This window comes from Carassius auratus, chromosome 16, assembly GCF_003368295.1.
Source record: "Carassius auratus strain Wakin chromosome 16, ASM336829v1, whole genome shotgun sequence".
Classification (NCBI taxonomy): Eukaryota; Metazoa; Chordata; class Actinopteri; order Cypriniformes; family Cyprinidae; genus Carassius; species Carassius auratus.
In genome coordinates this window covers 8,242,638-8,262,478 of record NC_039258.1, presented here as the reverse complement: position 1 = coordinate 8,262,478, position 19,841 = coordinate 8,242,638, and the positions used below count along the sequence as shown (strand labels likewise).

The following is a 19,841-nucleotide window of genomic DNA, read 5'->3' as shown; positions in this document are numbered from 1 at the left end:
TATACGAAAAACCTTGATTATTCTGGTTAGTCACATTGTACTGCTATTATTTTGAACAATACTGTATATTTTGGTAATCCTTAGTTCTGCTTTATGTCATCATTCAACCTCAGATGGTTATGTTATTAAAATGCTTTGTTCTACTGGTGGTGCACAGTTCAGCTCATCTCATAATAAAGTATATTACTGCTGTCAAGCATCCTGTAAAACTGAACACTGTGTTCCACAGAATATTGTCCTTCATTGATTCTGGGCCACTGCTGCTTCACTCATATATTAGTTATGAGAAAGAACATAAGTTCAGACATTGACTCATACTGCTTGCTGTTTCAAAGCTGAGTCATGTCTTTTTTTTTCTCACCTAGCTCTTGCAATTGACCTGTATTCTGGTTGTCTGGAAAATCCATCTTAAATTCACATAGTTAAGGTTTGATAAAGATTCTAAAGTATATGCACAATTACAATTTACAGTACCAACCTCCCATTTACGATTAGTCTTAAATTTATAGTTTTGAAGGCTTCTACATCCTTTTCATACCCCTTGTATTTAGTAAATTAGAGTCATGACTGCACCTTGAGATCATAATGTTTGATATTATTAAGTAATTAAAGGGATACTCCACCCCAAAATGGAAATGTTGTCTTTAATCACTTGCCACAAGTCTTTTACTTGGCAGTTAATGGGACAGTCACAAGCCTCCCGGTTTTCATCCAAAATATCTTAAATTGTGTTCCAGAGAAGAACAAAGCTTACGGGTTTGGAACGACATTGGCTTAAGTGATTAATAAGTATTTTTTTTCTTGCTTACATTTCTAAGTATTATTGTTATTAATTTCCATTTAAAATTTTCTTATAATTGTTGTTTGTACTTTGATTTTGACAGCTCTAGTCTTCGATGCTGATTATCAATCAGTTCTTTCGGTACCTGCAGATTATGTGTTTTAGCGCTTCAGGAGATGGGTTGGTCAGAGATTATGCATCTCTCTGCTGCCTCAGACCCTCTGGAAATCCTTTCTGGGTCAGTCTGCTGATTTCTCTGTCTGTGCCCAGTGACTCATCAGTGAGACCGAACATGGACTGCTCGTCAGAGTCCACAAGGCTCGGCGCTTCAGCTTCCTGTGCTCTATAAATACTGGAGCACAGGTCATGGAGAGAAACACTGCTAGAGTCTTATGATCATTATTAATGAGTTGGAGTCATCAGATAAAAGTTGTACTAGACTTTGTGGGTCATGAGATGCCAACATAAAGACTTCATGGGGCCAATTCAATGGGGTGCAGTTTAAAGTGTTGCACTCGGAGTGAACTGGTTTGAATGTGTAATTAAAACAAAGCATGTTTCTTTGCTGTGTACAGCACAGCCCTGAACTGCACGTGACAATAGGAAACTATGACTTGTTTAGTCATCTTAATGTGTTGTACAATGAATCAAATGCACAGAGATCAGAACATGTACAATGTTGCTGATGACGGCTACATCGCAAATATAATTAGGTGGTGCTGCTAGATAAATTATGTTCTGGCATATTTATGATGACAGCTTTGCACGTGATTAATATATTTGAATACTGGTTAATTAAAATATAGCTATGTTCTCTAGGTTGTTGAAGCATTTGAGCAAGTTCCAATAGTATTAATACAATAAAATGAATGAACTGTCTTTCAGGGCAGGTAAAGGTGTTAAATGATTGTATCTGCGTGTGAATGTTGCCAGTCTCTGCTGCTGCCAGCTTCCAGTGCTTTGTACTGCTGCAGATGTGAGGCCAGCCTTTACCACACAATAACCTCTCTCATTCCCGGCACCCTTCTGTCCGACTGTTTCTATCTTTATCGCTGTCCAGGAGAGCTTTAGTGGGTAGAAAGACGAACTTAGGAAGCAACAGTGTGGCAATGTCGGCATGTTTCATCAAAACTAAACATTTTATTCTGCCTCTTTTCTCAGATGGAATGAAGTTGGATGAGCGGCAGAAACAGGCGAAGGAGAGGAGGGAGGAGAGGGCCAAATATCTCGGTAAGACAACACAAGGAATACAGTGAGACAGCACCCCCTGCTGTCAGGGGGCTAGATGTGTTTGGACAAAAAAACACTTCATGGCATTCATGCGTCAAACTCCTGAGGCTTGTGCAAAAGGCTGGAAAGAAATACCTGCAGGATTTCTGTGGCTTTTATAGATTTTAACTGGTTAGAGGTGTGAAATTTGGCCTTGTGACATTTGAGATTTCAGACTAACAAGCATATGCATGCAGTTGACATTTTTGCTATTTATTTTAGCCCACCCTCCCCCACACATCTGTTTTTCTCTTACACTAATATGCATTAATATTTTTTACATATTTATTTATTAATAATTATAAAAAAATTGTATAATACGATGACACTACATCAGTTTTGAAAATAGATGGCTGGATATTTATATAATAATAATTTAATATTAATGATTGTATATTAACATGTATTTACAGTATATTATGTTTGTTTTTAATTTTTATATATGAATATTGTTTGACAAATGCGTGTCAGGAAACACTTGGTTTGGTTGCATAAAAGCACCTTTTACTGTTTTATAGGCTCCTAATTAGTAATAATCTAAACCTTTCCTCTATTTATGACAATTATGACTATGAAATAACTTCTAGATGTTTTACTGCTTCTGTGTCTTTACTAAACCAGCACTTAGAGATGTTCTCCTCTTCAGAGAATTATAATTATCTCACATGCTCCATGTTTTGTTTGTTTGTCATATCACTGTGCTTGTTATGGCTGCGGAGATTGCTGTGCTGTGCTGCTGTGCTTTGCATGATTGACACAATGTTTTTGTCTTCTTTCTCACCTTCCCTCCCCAGAACAGCGTAGCCAGACTCAAGGTAAGCCACTCCTCCGTCTCCGGTGGTGTTGGTGACTGGTGCGTTTCATCCCTTTCTCTGTCAAATGCTCATTCTCTTGTAGAGCTGCTTTCCTTTTCCATTGTGTCTCATAATCCTAATTAGTGACAGATTGTTGTGTGTCTTAATTTTGAGTGAAATGCTGCCACCGTTGTCACACTCCCTTGCTGGAAAATGATGCTTAAACCAATTTATGATGAATACCATTTCTACATAACTGGGCAAAGCTGGCAGTTTCTGGTCATTAGCTGGTTCAAGCTGGTTTAGGTGGCTGATAAGATGGTTTACCCAAGACAATTGCTAGTAGATCACCTCGACTAAGCTGAATAGGACCTGGTTGAGTTTCTGTGTTTTCTACACAATGATTATGTATGGTAACACATTTTAATATTTTAAAGATTTCATTTAGTTTATTTTAGAATATTATAGAATTTAATCCAGTGTTTATTAGTAATGAGGAATGGTTCAGAAAGTGAGTTGATTCAGCAACTGCTCAGATGAATTCCAGGAATTATCAGTCATAAGACTGATTCAAACCTGATTCAAATATTGATTCATAAAAAAAAAAAAGGCTCATTGGGGTGATTGCTCAGTGACTTGGCTCATATTGGCCACACCATATGTTTGATTTGAAGTATGACCTGTGTTTTTTCCAGCAGGGTCAGCTGTCCTCCTTATTTTACTCTAATGCTTTGCTTTCACAATTGACTCCCAGTGAATATCATACAACAAACGCTTGTCAGTATCTTAATAAACGGATGGAAATGTGAAAATCAACCAATTTACCAATTTACACTTTGATTTTTTTTTTGGGGGGGGGGGGGTCACTTTTTTTCAGTAAATCTGTCAAAACATCATGTAGGTCATAATTTATTATTTATTTATGACAGTAACATAATAAACTGCATTCATGATGCTTGGCATTGGGGTCAGTTATAGGTCATAGGTCCATCAAATTTGAACTTTTGACCGCTTAACCTCCCTTCACATGTGTATGTTTTTCAGAAAGCTTGTTTTCATAGCAGGGTTTTATAAGTTTCCCATAATTACAAACTGCAGGATCTGTTTAGATCCAGAAATAACATCTGCTGCTGTCTTGAAGTGACTGAACTGTGAATAAATCATGATTGATGTGAATATAATTATGATAAACACACATCCTGCTGCATTCCAGTCACACAAGGGTGAAGTGTGTCCTCTAGACCTACAGTAACAGTTCAGGCCATAGTCAATCGAACTCATCAATCCATCTCTTCTACCATCACCATGGACCTCCACATTAATGTTTAATATTTGTGTGGGGTTCAGCAAGTGAGTCAAATGTTCAGAGTAGGACAAGTGGTGTAGTCTCTCAGACTGTGGGTCGTCTTCCAGCTCATCTATCTGCCAGCAGGGTTATGAAAGTTTGATGAAGAGCGTCACCTGGGCACTCTCAGGCACTCTCACTCTCTTTTATAACTGTGGAGTTCAGAGAAAAGACTCAAAACCTCCATCCTCAGAAGAGATGAAGGCTCCCAGTGGAGTGTCTTTTCATGTCAAGCATTGCTTTCACTCTTTATTGCACTGTTACAGTAGACATTGCACATTAATGATTTGTTCAGCACTTTTTATACTCTAAAAGCAGGTAGTATTTATTCTGAATCGACATATTTAGGCCCAACTGTTAATGTACAGCTTGATTTTGCTAGCTTTAATGTCAATGTTGCTTCTCTGTTCATTCTAGACAGCATCTATATGGTGTAGAGTGGAACTAGTAACATATTAGTGTCCCTGTAATGGTTGCATTTGTGTTTGCTTGAAGTCACGCCATTGTCATTTTATGACTATACCATAATTAGAAAACTGTTGCATTTCATGAATGTTTCAAACCCACATATCCCAAAATGATTCTTATATACTTAAGATACAAAAAAAATGTGAAACAAATGCAGATTTTGATATGTTTTATTAAGTTGTACATTACTAGGATATGAAATATGCTGTTTATTGAGACAAAAAAGCTCAATGTTTAATGAACATACTCTGACAGCTTTTGTAAATGAATTTCCCGAATTTACCAATACCGATTTTAACCAACTATTGGAAAATTCCGATACCGATATTGCTCGATTGCATAAAGCAGGGCTTAATATGGCCATACTATTCCGTCTGACAAATTATATTTTGTACAGATTTTGTTTTGGCAAGTATAATTATTTTGCCCAGAGAAAAACGTTAGATTATGCAACCGACATGCAACTCGTTGTCTCCATGCGGTTCATTAATAAACCATTGTATCGTCCATTTTCATGCCATTTCTGAAATGCCAATTTCTTTCAAATAAGTAAAAAACGGCTTATAAATATCAGTGAACCCCTAATTACCACTGTTTTCAACATTGGTAATATTAAGTTTTTTTTTTTTTTAAGAAACCAGCATATTACAATGATTTGTCAGTAGAGGAATAAATGCCTTTTTAAAATAATTTAAAATAGAAAAAATATATTTTGAGTTGTAATATTTTACAATAGTGCTATTTTTACGGTATTTTTGATCAAATAAATGCAAGCTTGGTGATCAGAAGAGACTTCTTTCAGAAACATAAAAAAATCTTACCGTCCCCAAACGTTTGAATGGTAGTCTATGTTAAAATGATAGTTCATCCAAAAATAAAAATTCTTTCATTTTCTCAGCCTTGCATCATTCAGATCCCAGAAAATCAGTTCAATTTAATATGGTAATATGGACCTGAGAAGGCTTCACTCTTATTGGGTGCCAAAACGTGTGATCAAATATCTAATACTTGAACAGCATGCATAAGGAATTGGCAGTGTATTGAATGATGGGTGTCTGAATTCTGTTCAAACACTGAAAACTGAAGGTCAACATGCTGGCCTGGTTTCTGGTAGCTAACAGGCTCTTCCTCTGTATCATGTAGCTGCTAAAAAGTCTCAGTGGCTGGAGAAGGAGGAACGGGCACGGCAGGTGCGGGAACAGCAGCTGGAGGAGCGGAGGAGGAAGCTGGAGGAGCAGCGGCTGAAAGCAGAGAGGCGCCGCACAGAGCTGGAGGAGAGACAGAGACAGAAACTTGAGAAGAACAAGGTGAGAGAGGAGTGGTGTTCATTCACTGCAAACCCACATGGCACAACCTGTTCTTCTAATTTACACTCTTTGAGGATCTGAGTCTGTGAGGTTTTTACCAACGTGCCAGGCATTGTGTTCCCTTTTCAGCTCTCAAAGTAATGCTAGATGTGTTGTTTATCTGTGAAACTGGAGCAAACTGGGCTCTGAGTTTGCCCCCTTGAAAGATCAATACCATCTCCTTTGTTCCTCCTGGTGCCCACTGCCCAATACATCTAAATGTGCAATATAAATTGTTTGATGCACTTATTTTGCATTTTAAAATGACATTATATTGGCATTTGTTTATTTATTGCTCAGGAGCGGTATGAGGCGGCCATCCAGAGGTCTGTTAAGAAGACATGGGCAGAGATTCGTCAGCAGAGATGGTCCTGGGCCGGAGGCTTGAGCGGTAACTCCAGCCAAAGCCAGAGTGAGTTACATAAAAAAAAAAAGAATGATGCAAATAAAATAATTCTCTCTCTTTTTGTTGTTTTTGCACATTTTACCCTATAAAGTTCTCAGGAATACACAATAAAAAGAGAATTTCTGTTTTCCGTTTCCATATTAAGGAAAGGTTTCAGGTTGTCTAGTTTCTCAAGGCTTTTCCCATTATATAGTTTCTTATATGTTGCAAAAAAACCCTCACTCAAGCCCTTTTGCTCAAGCCAGACTAAACACTCTTTACTAATATGTTAATAATAAAGAGATCAGTTGCTTTGCTTCTGGGGATTATAGGGACTTTAATGTACACCTAGGCAAATGCAAATACTAACTGAGATCTGCAAATGCTTTTCCATTTTTACCACAGTATCTTTCCGTAGCATAAGTTTCAATGAGTTTTGTGCCCCACAGGAATCTCTCAGAAGGTGCACATGTCCCTCGTTTAGATTTTCTGTTAAGAAATTAGGCCTGTTATCCCTTAAATAGTGAAAATGTTCAAAAACTCAAAACAATGAAGAGAAACATCTTCATAATCTTCAGTTACGTGTGTATTTTATGGGTCCGTATATGACAGAAGGTGAGAATGGCTTACTGAGAATGCTTGGAAATAGGGCAATGAATTTCATTGGAGCTTTCTAGCACTTCCCCCAGGACTCAAGACCTCAATTTATAGGCTAACCAATGCTGTTTCTCCAAGGATCTTACTTTATAACTGACTTAATTTAGTTTTTCCCCTCCCAGAAGTTGTGCACAGTCATTGCAGTCTCTGATGGTGCCTTAAGAGGCGAAGTAGAGGCGGTGACCCCATTATAAAGTCTGTAGACTCTGTGAAAATGAACTTTGAGCAGCCGAACTCAATAAAAATAGCAGCTGAGTTAATATTCAGACACTGCAAACATTACAGTGGTTATCCAGGATACATATAACCATCTTTGGCTGCTCAAAAAGTAGTTTTACGGTATATTTTGACATATATATTTACTTGTCCTATATATCAGTGGCTGTTTTGTTTGTTTAAGGGATTAGTGGGTTCATTTTTGACTGCCCCCCATCGATCTGCCTCAGCGATCCCCTCAGCATTGTGTATGCGGTGTTCTCTGGATTTTACAGGCAGATGCTCAATATCAGCGGTCAACCTGCCCAAACATGTGGATTCAGTCGTAAACAAGCGGCTCTCCAAATCTTCTGCCACTCTCTGGATGTCCCCAAGCAGAAGTAAGGACACGCCTCCGGATCTAGCCCCTCCCTCACGTCGTCACAGGCTCCTCCCTTCACATAATTATGGGTTTCCATTTTATCCCGCTACCTTTGATTTCCCCCTTGAGACCAATCACCCGCTCGTCCTCCGTGATCATTCAGTCATTCCCTCCTTCCAAACCGTCTCTTCGTCAGTGTCTTCAGTTCGACCGAATTTGAATTTTTAAATCTTCATCGCCTTTCACCGTCACCCGTCCTCAGTGGTGTTCTGTTTTTGTTTTGTTATTGTTGGTGGTGGTTTTCTTTGTTCCTCGTTCCTTTTTTCTTGTTGTAACTTCTTTAAAGGTGAATACCTGCCTAACTTCACCATACCTTCACCTGCATATGATGCATGATGATACATTGGTCCCAGAAAGTATTTCGACACTTACACCACGCTTAAAATGTATTAATTTTACAGAATAAAAAATATATGCTAGAATTTTTTTAGAACATAGAACTCTTTTCTAAGTGTCCAAATGCTTGTCTGTTTGATCAATATTATGTTTTTATTTTTTTGCTTATATTATTGGTTGTACTGAGGTCATAAAAACTTGTTGTAAGTAGAGCACACTCTATTTTTGAGTGCACCCTAAAACAACAGATGGAGTAGAGCAGAAAGTAGAGTTCATGCTTAGTGCTGAGACAGCTAATCGAGTCTGGGAAGTTTTCCATGAGCAGAGACTTTACTGCAGACTGCTGATGAATGTTGAGCTATGGGCAATATCTCTCTCGATCTCTTTTTAAATGCCTCTCTACCACCTTATTGTTCTTTTGCTGTTGCTTTTCGCATCTTACCATGCATTTACCTGTGGCTTTTTCTTGTTTCCCCTTTTTATTTTCTCTTGAAAAATCACATGATTTAAAATTAGGGTTATTGTAGGGTTATTTCACATTTTTGTGTAGTATAATTTGTAATATTAAAACAGCTAAAACTAAAATAAATATAATAGATGAAAATGTAATAAAAAAATAGAGAGATAAACACAAATAAAAATATTTACTAAAAATAAACCAAAAATCTTAAATTAAGCTGAAAATTCATTTAAAAATTAAATCTAAATATTTCTTAAAATAACTGTTGAGAATGTGAACCGTTTCTCAGAATTAGCAATGATGTTTATTTTTGGTAAGTGTAAAGTTTTATTGTAGTGTTTTCTCGTTGTTGTTTTTTTATATATACATAAACGTTTCATTTGTTTCTTAGTCCTTTTTGTGTTAATAGTTCACCCCAAAAATGAAAAATTCTACGTTCATTTACTTGTTGCATACGTGTATGACATTCTCTCTTCAGATAAACACAACATCTGATATTTTGATGAATCTTCACACAGTTCATAGTGGCAAACCACCATAAATAATGTCCATATGACACTGGTTTGCCGCAACATTAGGGTGAATAAATTGCAGAATTCTAATGTTTGGATGAATTGTTGTTTCAGTTTGTTTCAAACTTGAGTTAATTCTCACAAAATATTTTTTTTTGAGTTTACTGGTTACTTTTACTGGCTTTTCTAGCATGTGGCAGTGTTATGAAATCCTCATCCTAAAAATCATCAAGGGAGACAAACACAGTTGTTTGTCATTGCCATGATTGTATCATTATAAAAATCAATAATATCGCAACTGTTGTGTGTTGGGAAAGGGGTTGTTGCATGTTTTATTTGAATAGGAACTCATTTTGAATCTTGCAGCTCGTAGCATGCAGCTGAGTCCCTGGGAGAGCAGCATTGTGGACCGGCTGATGACGCCCACTCTCTCTTTCTTGGCTCGTAGTCGCAGTGCTGCCAGCGTGCTGAACAACTCCAGAGATGGCCGTGAGTGATGTTTAGCAAAGTCTTTTTAAACGTTAATTTGCAGTATTCTTCTATTTTCAGGGCCTGTGCAAATCAGAAAAATAAAAAACAGCATGACCTTTTTAATTTCTATATTCTGCAAATTGGGATGTAAATGTGTTGTCTTTCATGCAGAGTCTCCGTTGTGTCCGCGCTCAGCGTCTGCCAGTCCTCTTTCATCGTGTGCTCACCGGCCACATCACCGCTGCTCTGAGCGCTGGAGGGTCACCACCAGCACGCCCGATATCGCCCAGCGGAGACGAGACTCCACACCTGTGAGTCATTTATACTCCATCTCTCCTGCCTGTTATATCATGTTTTGCTGTGATATAAGAGGAGGTGAGAAATTCATCATTCATCCACACGTCCATGAATCCATATATCCAAGTCTTGATTTCCAACCTGTCTCATGTACCCGTACAGCACTAATCTTCATTATGAAACATGTTATTGTGGCCTTGTTAATGTAATCATTAATATTATTAAAGTGGCCATTATAACAATAATTCACTTTTGAACCAAAAAATAAACAGCAGGTACTGTAATGAAATATCATCTGATCAAATGAGAAATTCAAATTTAGAGGTCACATAAACTTACACATGCTTTTGAGTCACAGTTTTTATTTCCCCGCATCTGTTTTGAAGATGAGGAAGGATAAGAAAGAAAAGGAGAGAGAAAATGAAAAGGAGAAGAGTACTATCACCAAAGAGAAGGTGCTGAAGAAGAGACAGTCCATGCCTTCAATGAAAACCAGGATAGAGTCCAGGTAAGATGACTGCAATCTATCAATTTAACTTAGTTGGATTAGTTTTAGTCACCAATGGGATGGATGAATAGATAGTTACATACCCCAACTTGTGTGAAAGACCGACTTGTGTATGGATTAACTGGTTCTGGCCATGAATATAGCCATATAGGCTGGAATGGTGTGAAGAAGAAAAAAAACAAACAAAAACATGTTGTAAAATACATTTTTCCAGCTTACCCATTCAATTGAGTTTCTCTTCATGTTTATAGTCCGAGTCCAGTCTCCAAACTGAGAACTGCATCTCCTGTGACGCCTAAAGGCCGTGCGTCCTCCCCTAGTCCTGCAGTATCTCCCAAACCTCCCTCAGCTCGAGCGAGTCCAAGCACTCCTAAAGCCAGACCCAAGAGGGCCAGGACCCCTGCCCGCGTGGAGACCCGCACTGCCTCGCCTGTCACTATAGAGAGGGTCAAAGAGACCCGCAGGCCTGCAACACCTGAAGAACCGAAGAGTAAGGGTGGTGATGAAGATTGTGGTGTTGTCACATGATTCTATTTTAACAAGAGTTTTTCCATTAAAACATGCAAGTTTGTCATTTTACACTTTTTTTCCCTTCCCTCCAGTCCTCATTTTTTCCCCACTTCGTTTTTCTGTGTTTTCTCCAGCCTCGTCTCCTGTCCCCGCCATTGTCCTGTCATCTGTTCCGGAAGCGCCTCCTGTTGCAAGTGCACCAGTCTTGACAGTTTCTACGCCCTCTGTCCCCGAGGAGTCCTCTGTTGTCCCTGCTCTCCCACAGGTGGCTTCTCCAGCTCCTTCTCCTGGCAAACCCATGGCTGGCACCAATAACCCAGAGGAAGCCACCCGCATCCTGGCCGAAAAAAGACGACAGGCCCGTGAACAGAGAGAGAAGGAAGAGCAAGAACGTAGAGAACAGCAGGAGAGAGAAAGGTTACCTATTTTATATACATTTAATTCATATATATAATTTTTTTAAATTATTATTTATTTATTTATTTTAATTATTTTAATGTCTGTGTATATACAGTGTGTGTATATATAATAATATATACAGATATATAGACATAAATAAATATACTCATTTATTATCATTTTATTAAATTAAATGTATTTTATTTATATTATTATTTTGTAATGTAATTTTAATAAATAAAAAAAAATTATATATATATAATCTTACCATAGAATTATTTGCCCCCACAATTGACACTTCTTTGGGTGTTCTCACTACTGAATACATTTTCATAAATTTAAATGGACTGTCCATTCCTCAACACAAATTCCATAATGCAGCAGATAGCCTCATGTTGGAAACACTGGTTTGAGTCCAGTTTGCAACATGCACTGATCCTATTCCACTTTTATCACACCATCTGTCAATTCCTCTATATCCGTCTAATAAAGAAGAATAACAGTGTAATCTCTATAAAATGTAAACTTTTGACCCTTTATTTCCCTATCGTCAAAGCCAAACTCCCCCTCAGCTAACACACGTCCCGGTATGCTTGTCCTGCTCCATCAGGCTGTGCTCCAGGAATAGCCTCTGTGCTGTTGGAGCTGTTGACGTCTGGTGTTCTCAGTGACAGTTTATGAGTTTAGCACATTTATGAGCCAAAAGGGACTTTGGCAACAGTTTAATGAGAGTTCCACTCTGTTTATGCTCTAGTGCTGCTGGTAACTAGGGGTGTGGATATTTTGGTCACGACTAAAAAGATTCACTGATTCATGCTCTCCATCTATTTTTGCTTGGAAAATATCTGAAATTTAAAGTTGCATGTTACCAGCCACAGCAAAATGATCAATTTTGCAAGGGACACCAAAGTCCACTTGCATTCCCATGCCCTTTTGTTTCAATAATTCATAAAGTTGAGTGTTTAGGGGCTTTTTGATCTTACATGTTTACAATGACTGAATTTCTCCAATCACACAGGCTTCAGCGTGAGGAGAGGCTAGCACAGGAGGCGGAGGAGAGGATGCGCAGAGAGGAGGAAGCGCGGCTCATGGCAGAGCAGGAGAGGTTAAGAGAGGAGGCCCAACGCCTGCAGGACGAGAAGGAGGCACAGGAAAGAGCCAAAATCGAACAAGAAGAGAACGAACGCCTCCAGAAACAGGTCAGAAACACTGCATTTCCCCGAATCCTTAGCAACACACTGCACTCTATCAAATAAAAGCTGTATGGACCCATTTTATATTAAGTGGCCTTAACTACTATGTACTTACATTTTAATTAATAATTTAGTACAATGTACTTATTGTGTACATACATGTTTTTACATTGTACTTATATTTTTTAAAAAAAACTACATGTAATTACATCTGTATTTAATTTCTGTAATTACATTTATATTTACACTGTTGACCCATACTTTACACCTTAACCCACCCTTAAACTTACCCATACCTCCAACCCTCTCCCTAACCTTACCCCTATCCCACCTCAATAGCAGCAAAAGTGTTTTACAATACAATATGAACACAATAATTACATTGTACTTATTTTCTTATGTAAGTACATAGTAGTTAAGGCCACCTAATATAAAGTGGGACCAGCTGTATAAATGCATATACTGACAGTCACGCAGCACACGCATGTGCACACACACACACATATAAAACTCATAACAAAATTACTATATATATATATATATATATATATATATATATATATATATATATATATATATATATATATATATATATATATATATATATATAATTTTATTTAATATTATATATTTTTAAGTTTGCATTTCATGTATTTTTTTTTTTCAGCTTCATTTCAATTGCCAAAATATATTTTTATTAGTTTTAATTTTACTTCTCAGTAACAACACTGGTCTTTGGGGGTTTTTAGGGTTTAATCCTTATATGACCTAAGTTTTCTATTAAATGCTGTAAAATGTGAGCATGCACTTGTATCCTCAATTTGTTAGGATAATGAGACAAAAAATGCTACACAAGTATGTCAGGTTCTTACGAATCTGGTCTTACTTCTAGGAATGCATTTTTATTAACAGTGCCATTTAGCGTAGTAGCATTTTTGAGGTTTTACCTCCACCTGGTGTTCAAAATGGGATTTAAATAGATATTAAGTAGGTATCAGAGTTTCCACATCATGGAAAAAAAAAAGAAATATAAAGACATTTAGTGATTTTAATTCAATGCCTGGAGAAGCCATAGAGAGAAATGGGATATTAAAAAGTCAAGGAAATTTCTATGGCTATCATAGAATTTTCTAGTTATATTATGTTAATCTTTCAACAGCTGGTATTTATTTAATTATTATTATTTATTTATTTTTTTTTTTAAAGAAACTCAACCACTAATAATAAATAATAAGTTTCATTCGATAAAATGCCATCAGCTGGAGATGAACGAATGACTGCAGAGGAAGTTGTGTTCAGTGTGAATCTGATCATATGATCATTGTATCTGTAGAAGGAGGAGGCTGAAGCAAAGGCCCGAGAGGATGCCGAGAAACAGCGACTGGAGAGAGAGAAACACTTCCAGAAGGAGGAGCAGGAGAGGCTGGAAAGAAAGAAGGTCAGAAGGTTTTCCACCTCACATTTAGATTTCTCACTATAAGGTCATTTTGAAATCATCATGCATCTTTAAAACCCACATTACAGGGAACTGTTTGCATATCTTCACAAACTGAAAACTCAGCAGTCTATTAAAATCCTTTCATTTCCTCTCCTAACAAGTCACACATGCCCACAGTAGCTTTCAGGCAAAATATGTTTTCAAGGTGACTGTAGGATCACGGTGAAGTCCGAGCTCTCAAGATTCATGCATCTGTCATAAAACACTTTGACATACACCTTCTGATCTTGTTCTGTGAACCTGTTTAATGGAGGTTAGCCTCGTCCACGCTGTCCCAGTATTATTACCCCACCAGGACACTATGTCCCGCTACAAGTCAGTTTATCAGGGCTGTGCTAGAGCCTCGACCCAGCTGTCCTCAGCTCATGGTGTGATTTTGGAAGACACGATGTCCTCTGAGCTTGACACTCTTGACACTGAAACAAAGATATTACATTATTTTAATTTAAGTGGTTGCAAAAATTTATTTTAGCTACATTGAAAGTTATTAGCTATATTTGTTTATTTAAATGTAGCTAAAATAAATTGATTGCAACCACTTACCTTAAATTTTGTAAATTCAATTAATCAAGTATAGCATTTCTTCGAAATCAATAAAAACCTGCCGCTGTCTCGGAATGCTTCAAGTGGCAGTTTCTGATTTTGAAACTTTGAAAGATATGTAACCAGACAGATGTCTATTGATAAAAGTGAAAATCACCTTTTGGAATTGGGAATAATGTGGAATAATTAAATTAATTAAATTAAATTAAATTATTTTGTTTTCTAATTTAATAAAAAAAAAAAAAATTAAGAATACATACAAAAAGAGAAACAGAGGACCAGAGAAATTTGGAATTGAGAATAATGTTGTTGAAATAAAACAAAATTATGTGAAAAATGAAATAAAATAAAATGAATCTGTGATGAATACATTATTTTTCTTTACTAATAGCATTATCATGAACAAGAGTGAAAAGTTGACTTGAAAAATTAATATGAAACAGAAGAGACATACACAAGAACAAAATGTCTTGCCTCACAGGAATAAGGCGCTACATATAGACAGACATATACATTAACAAAGTATTAAATATTACATATTAAATTAACTCCACATGTTTGTGTGAAAAATGATGACCATGTTCTGCATAATGATACAGAAACGATCCAAAAAATATCTTGTGCTTCATGATCAAGTTACTAGATCAATGTCACAATGCTTGCTTACTTGATAGTAACCTATAAATAGTACAGAATCTAAAATATTTCTTCTTCATTTTATGTTGTAATGTTTCCTTTGGGTTAAAACAATGTTCACATTTTTTATTTCCAGGTTTAAATTTGAAAAATTGTCCATGCTTTACTTCTGTCTCTTCTGTGCATTGTTTTTAGCGTCTGGAGGAGATTATGAAAAGAACACGCAAAACAGATGCAGCAGACAAGGTACAGCGCCGTTCTCAGTTAAAACGGCCTCACTGCGGCAGTAGCAAGGCTCAAATTTCCCCTTGTGGTTCAAGAGCTCTGAATCTAATTGTGCTTTTTTCTTTTCTTTCCTTCATGCAGAAAGACACAAAATCTCCATCTCAAGTCAATGGAAAAGCCTCAGATTCTGAGATGAATAAAGGTATGACGTTAGTTTAAAATTAAGTTGGTTTAAAAATCTTTGTATAAATTGTGTTCATGTCACTACTTACAAACAATCTTTAGTTGGATTTGGCATTCGGTGCTTTGTTCAGGACTGTTTGAACATTTCTATTTAGATCTCTTTGAATCAGAAACAGCCCATTTACGTCAGTCCCACATAATGTTTTCCCTGGCTCTGTCATAGTACCGTTTTTATTTCTTTGGAGCTAACTTTCAAAATCATTTTCCCTTGTTAGGAAAAGCATAAATAAAGGTTCCCTCATCCACACCCCTTTCAAAACCTCCCTTTTTCAAGATTAGGCTTATATCTGCAATATTTCCTCAAGGTTAGGAGATGGATTTGTAGCTCCATGCAGTCAGCCAGAGAGGGAATAGCGTGCAAAACTGTGTACACACTACGGCTTGTTACTTGCGTCATGTCGAATCCCTGTTGCCGTTCAAAACCAGTGCTTCTGTAATGGAGTATGAAATTTGGCACAGCGGTATGGTGAATCCATCACAGTCTATTTACTGAGCTTTGACACTCAGTAGCTGTTGTTTTTTTTTTCAACTGGATGAATGACTATCAAGTCCACTTTCACCAAGCTGCTGATATTATTCACTTTAGCCACTAGAAATACGTACACAATCATTCAAATCAATATTTGATCAAAAATAGATTAAAAATTAGGTCCAAAAATACATCATAATGAAGAAAAAAACATATATAAGTCGCACTGGACTATAAGTCACATTTATTTAAAACCAAGAACCAAGAGAAAACATTACCGTCTACAGCCGCCAGAGGGCACTCTATGTTTTCAGTGAAGACTACAGGAGCACTGAGCAGCATAGAGCGCCCTCTGTTGGCTGTAGACGGTAATGTTTTCTCTTGGTTCATTTCTCTTACTTCATTTCTCTTGGTTCATGTCAAATTAATTTTGATAAAATAAGTCGCTCCTGACTATAAGTCACAGGACCAGCCAAGCTATGAAAAAAAGTGTGACTTATAGTCCAGAAAATACGGTAATATTGTTTTTAAAGTGTAATTTATTCCTGTGATGACAAAGCTGAATTTTCAGTGCCACATGATCCTTCAGAAATCTAATATGCTGATTTTGTGTTTAAAAAACAATTCATATTATAATCAAAATTGGAAACATGTAGTGGTAGTGTAAATTCAAATAAAAAAGGACATTTTCAGTGCAAACTCCTATTATGTATTCTTTATTAACTAGCTGTTGTAAATACAATGAGAACTGGGAATCCGGGAAAACGATTCCAGATGAACTGCTGAAATGTTTATTCTGTCAATTGTACAACCATCTGGTAAAGGAACATTGATTTGGCAAAGGTACGCTAAAGCAAACAAGATTGCCATTTTAAGAAACTATTAGCATGACATTCTGTCTTTTGCTAGCAGCTGCTGACTACCAGCCAAGCACGGCTTTGAAACAAGATGGTGTGAATGGAAGGTAAGTGCTGTGTTTGCGTTTCTATATCCTGTCAGTTTACCCAGAGGTGACAGTCTTGTTTTCTTGAACACATGGGATGCAAACTCTGCTTTATTTAACATTTGTAGTGGTTTAAACCATCTGTTTTCTTTTGCAGTCTGTCCGTTCTTGTGGTGAATGGCGTTCAGCCTTCCAAACACGAGAATGGCCTGTCAGCAAAAGGGGAGGCGTCTCCCTTCGAAGAGATCATTCAGCTGTCCAATCACAACAACGGACGGGAGAAATCCGAGATTGACAGACCCGACGAGCCAATCATGGCCTTTGAGAGCGGAGAATCATTCCTTAAGAAAACAGGGCCCATTAAGCCTCAGCATGTGACAGGTGAGCATCGAGAAGTTTTAATAGTTCAGTGTCAGTCGCTTCTTAGACTGTGACTGGTGATCAGTCCGAGGCAGTTTGCATATTTTCCATTACATGTGAACAGTTCTTATTAATTATGAAAGTTTATTTTGGTGGGAAAGAGTAATTGTCATCATTTTTCTGATGACATTGCTGCACTTGGAGGGTTAATGTTGTCTCAGGTGCGGGTGTCATAGTGGCCGTCTGTTGCCCTGCGGGTGCGTCAGGCAGGGGTAACGGGGTGAAGAGCCTGGCACTGAGCTGCATTCCTGAAATGGTGTCATGAAGACCTGATCCGGCCCCACAGGCACCCAAGACTGGAAACAGGACCCCTTGGCTTAGCTCTTCACCCCCCTTTCCCTCGGCCTGGTCAGCATTACTTGGTGCCACTCCCCTCGGCACGTACCTCCACCTGTCCTCCTGCAGACAGCCCTCCAGCCATTAATCATCCGCAAAGAAAACACAAGGGGTTTACCTCATGCCATGCCAGCTCTCGTAAACTGAGATGTACATCTTTAATCCCAAGTGATATCCAGGATCTTTGCTTTGCTATATCTAGAGCGCAACCCTCATCTCATGTTAGGTAGAGAATTATTATAGACGGATCATGTGAGTGCGAAGATAGAAACAACCATTTTCTCAGGACTAAAGCTCTTATTTTCTGTGCACCTCGCTGGAAAAACCATGTTGTACCGGGTTGTTTTAAATATGCTTATTTAACTTAAATGGATACTTCAGCCAGCTAAAAGTAGGAATGAGTTCCTGAGCTATTGATTTTGAAACTGTAATTACTGTTTAAAAGTTTGGAGTCAGTAAGATTTTAAAATGTTGAAAGAATTTTTTAAGTTTAACTGTTTAGGTTTAACACGAAGTTTAAACATATTTGATAAAAAATACAGCAAAAACTGTAATATTGTGAAATATTATAATAATAAAAAAAAAATGTTGGGATCTATTTTTAAATGTAATTTATTTCTGGGATCATCAGCAGACATTACTCTAGTCTTCAGTGTCACATGATCAATGTTGAACACCTTTGTGCTACTTAATTGTTTTGTGGTAACTGTGATACATTTTTTCAAGATTCTTAGATTTTTTTAAGTATCTCTTTTGATCAAATTAAAGCAATTTTCCAGAATAAAAGTAAAATAAAAATGAAAAAACTAACAAGCTTTTGATCAGTAGTATGTCTAAATAATGAATTAATAATGTAAAAGTTTTGTATAATTATTAATTATTCAGGTTTTAAAAAATACCGTTTAAAAAGGACACTTCCTCATTTCGTAAGATGCTGAAAGACAATCAGGACAAAATCCCTTCATGATATTTTGAGTATCTAAGCAGTGTGTCCTAATATATGAAAAGCTAATTATCTAAATCTTGTAATACAATAAACTATTGCATATCTAATCGCCATATTCTTCCTCCAGAGGTCCTCTGAGGTCGTAAACTGATGGACGAAGCCTTAAATCTGCGAGTCCCTCGACCCAATCTGCCCGAGGGACCCGGTGGAAAGAAGCACAGCATGCAAGAGACCTGTGCCAAACCCCAAAACTGTCTTCTGTTTAGACTGTACAGAGCAACCCCCCATTAGAGCCTCTGATGGAAATTACAAGGAAGCTACACAACAATCAATCTGAGCTAAACGCCAACGTACACCAGAGTCACCATTCATCAAGACCCTGACCTCACACACTCACACGCTTTGGCAGAGCAATTCATTCCTCTTTCTGATCGCCACAGTACAATGTTAGGTTTTTTAGGTTTGTTTTTGTTTTTATAAAAGGCTTGTGACAAACAATAATCCTTGTTGTTAATCATGCTATTATGGGATGAACGCAGAAGTGCTTTGGGTGTTTTATTTTTTCAATGTTTAGTTATTTAACTTGAAGAGAATTGTAACTACTGGGTACAGTTGTATGTGAAAAATGTAAATTGGAAGAGACGGTCTGTGAATAAAACCGAATGAAAGGGACAGTCTGCACTGAGTTCAGTTTTTTAATGCTAGAAATATTTTTAATATCCTCTTGAAGTGAAATAATTTTTCATGCCATAGATGTACCTTGTTTTCTTGTTGGTAAAATGCCTGTTATTTCAAGTTTATGCCTATTTATAAACCTGAACAGACTCTGGAACTTTTGTTAGACCGTGAGAGCGCAAACTATTGGCCCTAGTTGTTGCCATAATCATTTTGTGTAGTGTTTCCAATCGTGGTCCATTCCAAGGAGCTGAAACTGAGTGTACTGTATATTACTGATGCCCTCAATAATTCAGAGTTCATCTTTTTCCCCTCTAAGTTTTTAAAGGGAAAATTGATGTTCTGAAAATTTCCCTTTCACTCAAAATAATCATGTCACTGTAAGAATACTTCACAGTATTTTTGCTTTGTTTTGCAGGAAAAATACAGTATGTATCCTTAAAATGAGATAAAATAGACTAAATCATGTAAGACTGAAAAGGTGCATTCCCACCAAGACCGATGACTACGTTGGTCTCCACACCAACTCACAATATCAT

The 19,841-nt window shown here is 37.2% G+C and overlaps 1 protein-coding gene across 6 annotated transcripts in view; it reads left to right on the top strand.

Annotated features, from left to right (window-relative positions):
• LOC113115998 (MAP7 domain-containing protein 1-like) overlaps nt 1–19,304 on the top strand; it is a 39,371-nt gene extending 20,067 nt beyond the window's left edge. For 2 of the 6 annotated variants that reach the window (XM_026283791.1, XM_026283797.1), the window contains exons 3-19: nt 1,943–2,011; nt 2,845–2,865; nt 5,801–5,964; nt 6,304–6,415; nt 7,537–7,641; nt 9,357–9,479; nt 9,633–9,772; nt 10,145–10,266; nt 10,518–10,756; nt 10,911–11,193; nt 12,194–12,374; nt 13,702–13,806; nt 15,241–15,291; nt 15,412–15,472; nt 16,892–16,946; nt 17,083–17,306; nt 18,755–19,304. In XM_026283791.1, the coding sequence (XP_026139576.1) occupies nt 1,943–2,011; nt 2,845–2,865; nt 5,801–5,964; nt 6,304–6,415; nt 7,537–7,641; nt 9,357–9,479; nt 9,633–9,772; nt 10,145–10,266; nt 10,518–10,756; nt 10,911–11,193; nt 12,194–12,374; nt 13,702–13,806; nt 15,241–15,291; nt 15,412–15,472; nt 16,892–16,946; nt 17,083–17,306; nt 18,755–18,765 (2,066 nt within the window). In that variant the 3' untranslated portion in view covers nt 18,766–19,304. The remainder of the gene's footprint in view (nt 1–1,942; nt 2,012–2,844; nt 2,866–5,800; nt 5,965–6,303; nt 6,416–7,536; nt 7,642–9,356; nt 9,480–9,632; nt 9,773–10,144; nt 10,267–10,517; nt 10,757–10,910; nt 11,194–12,193; nt 12,375–13,701; nt 13,807–15,240; nt 15,292–15,411; nt 15,473–16,891; nt 16,947–17,082; nt 17,307–18,754) is intronic. The other 4 variants (XM_026283793.1, XM_026283794.1, XM_026283795.1 and 1 more) reach the window with 4 other exon arrangements.
• The last annotated feature ends 537 nt before the right edge of the window (nt 19,305–19,841 follow it).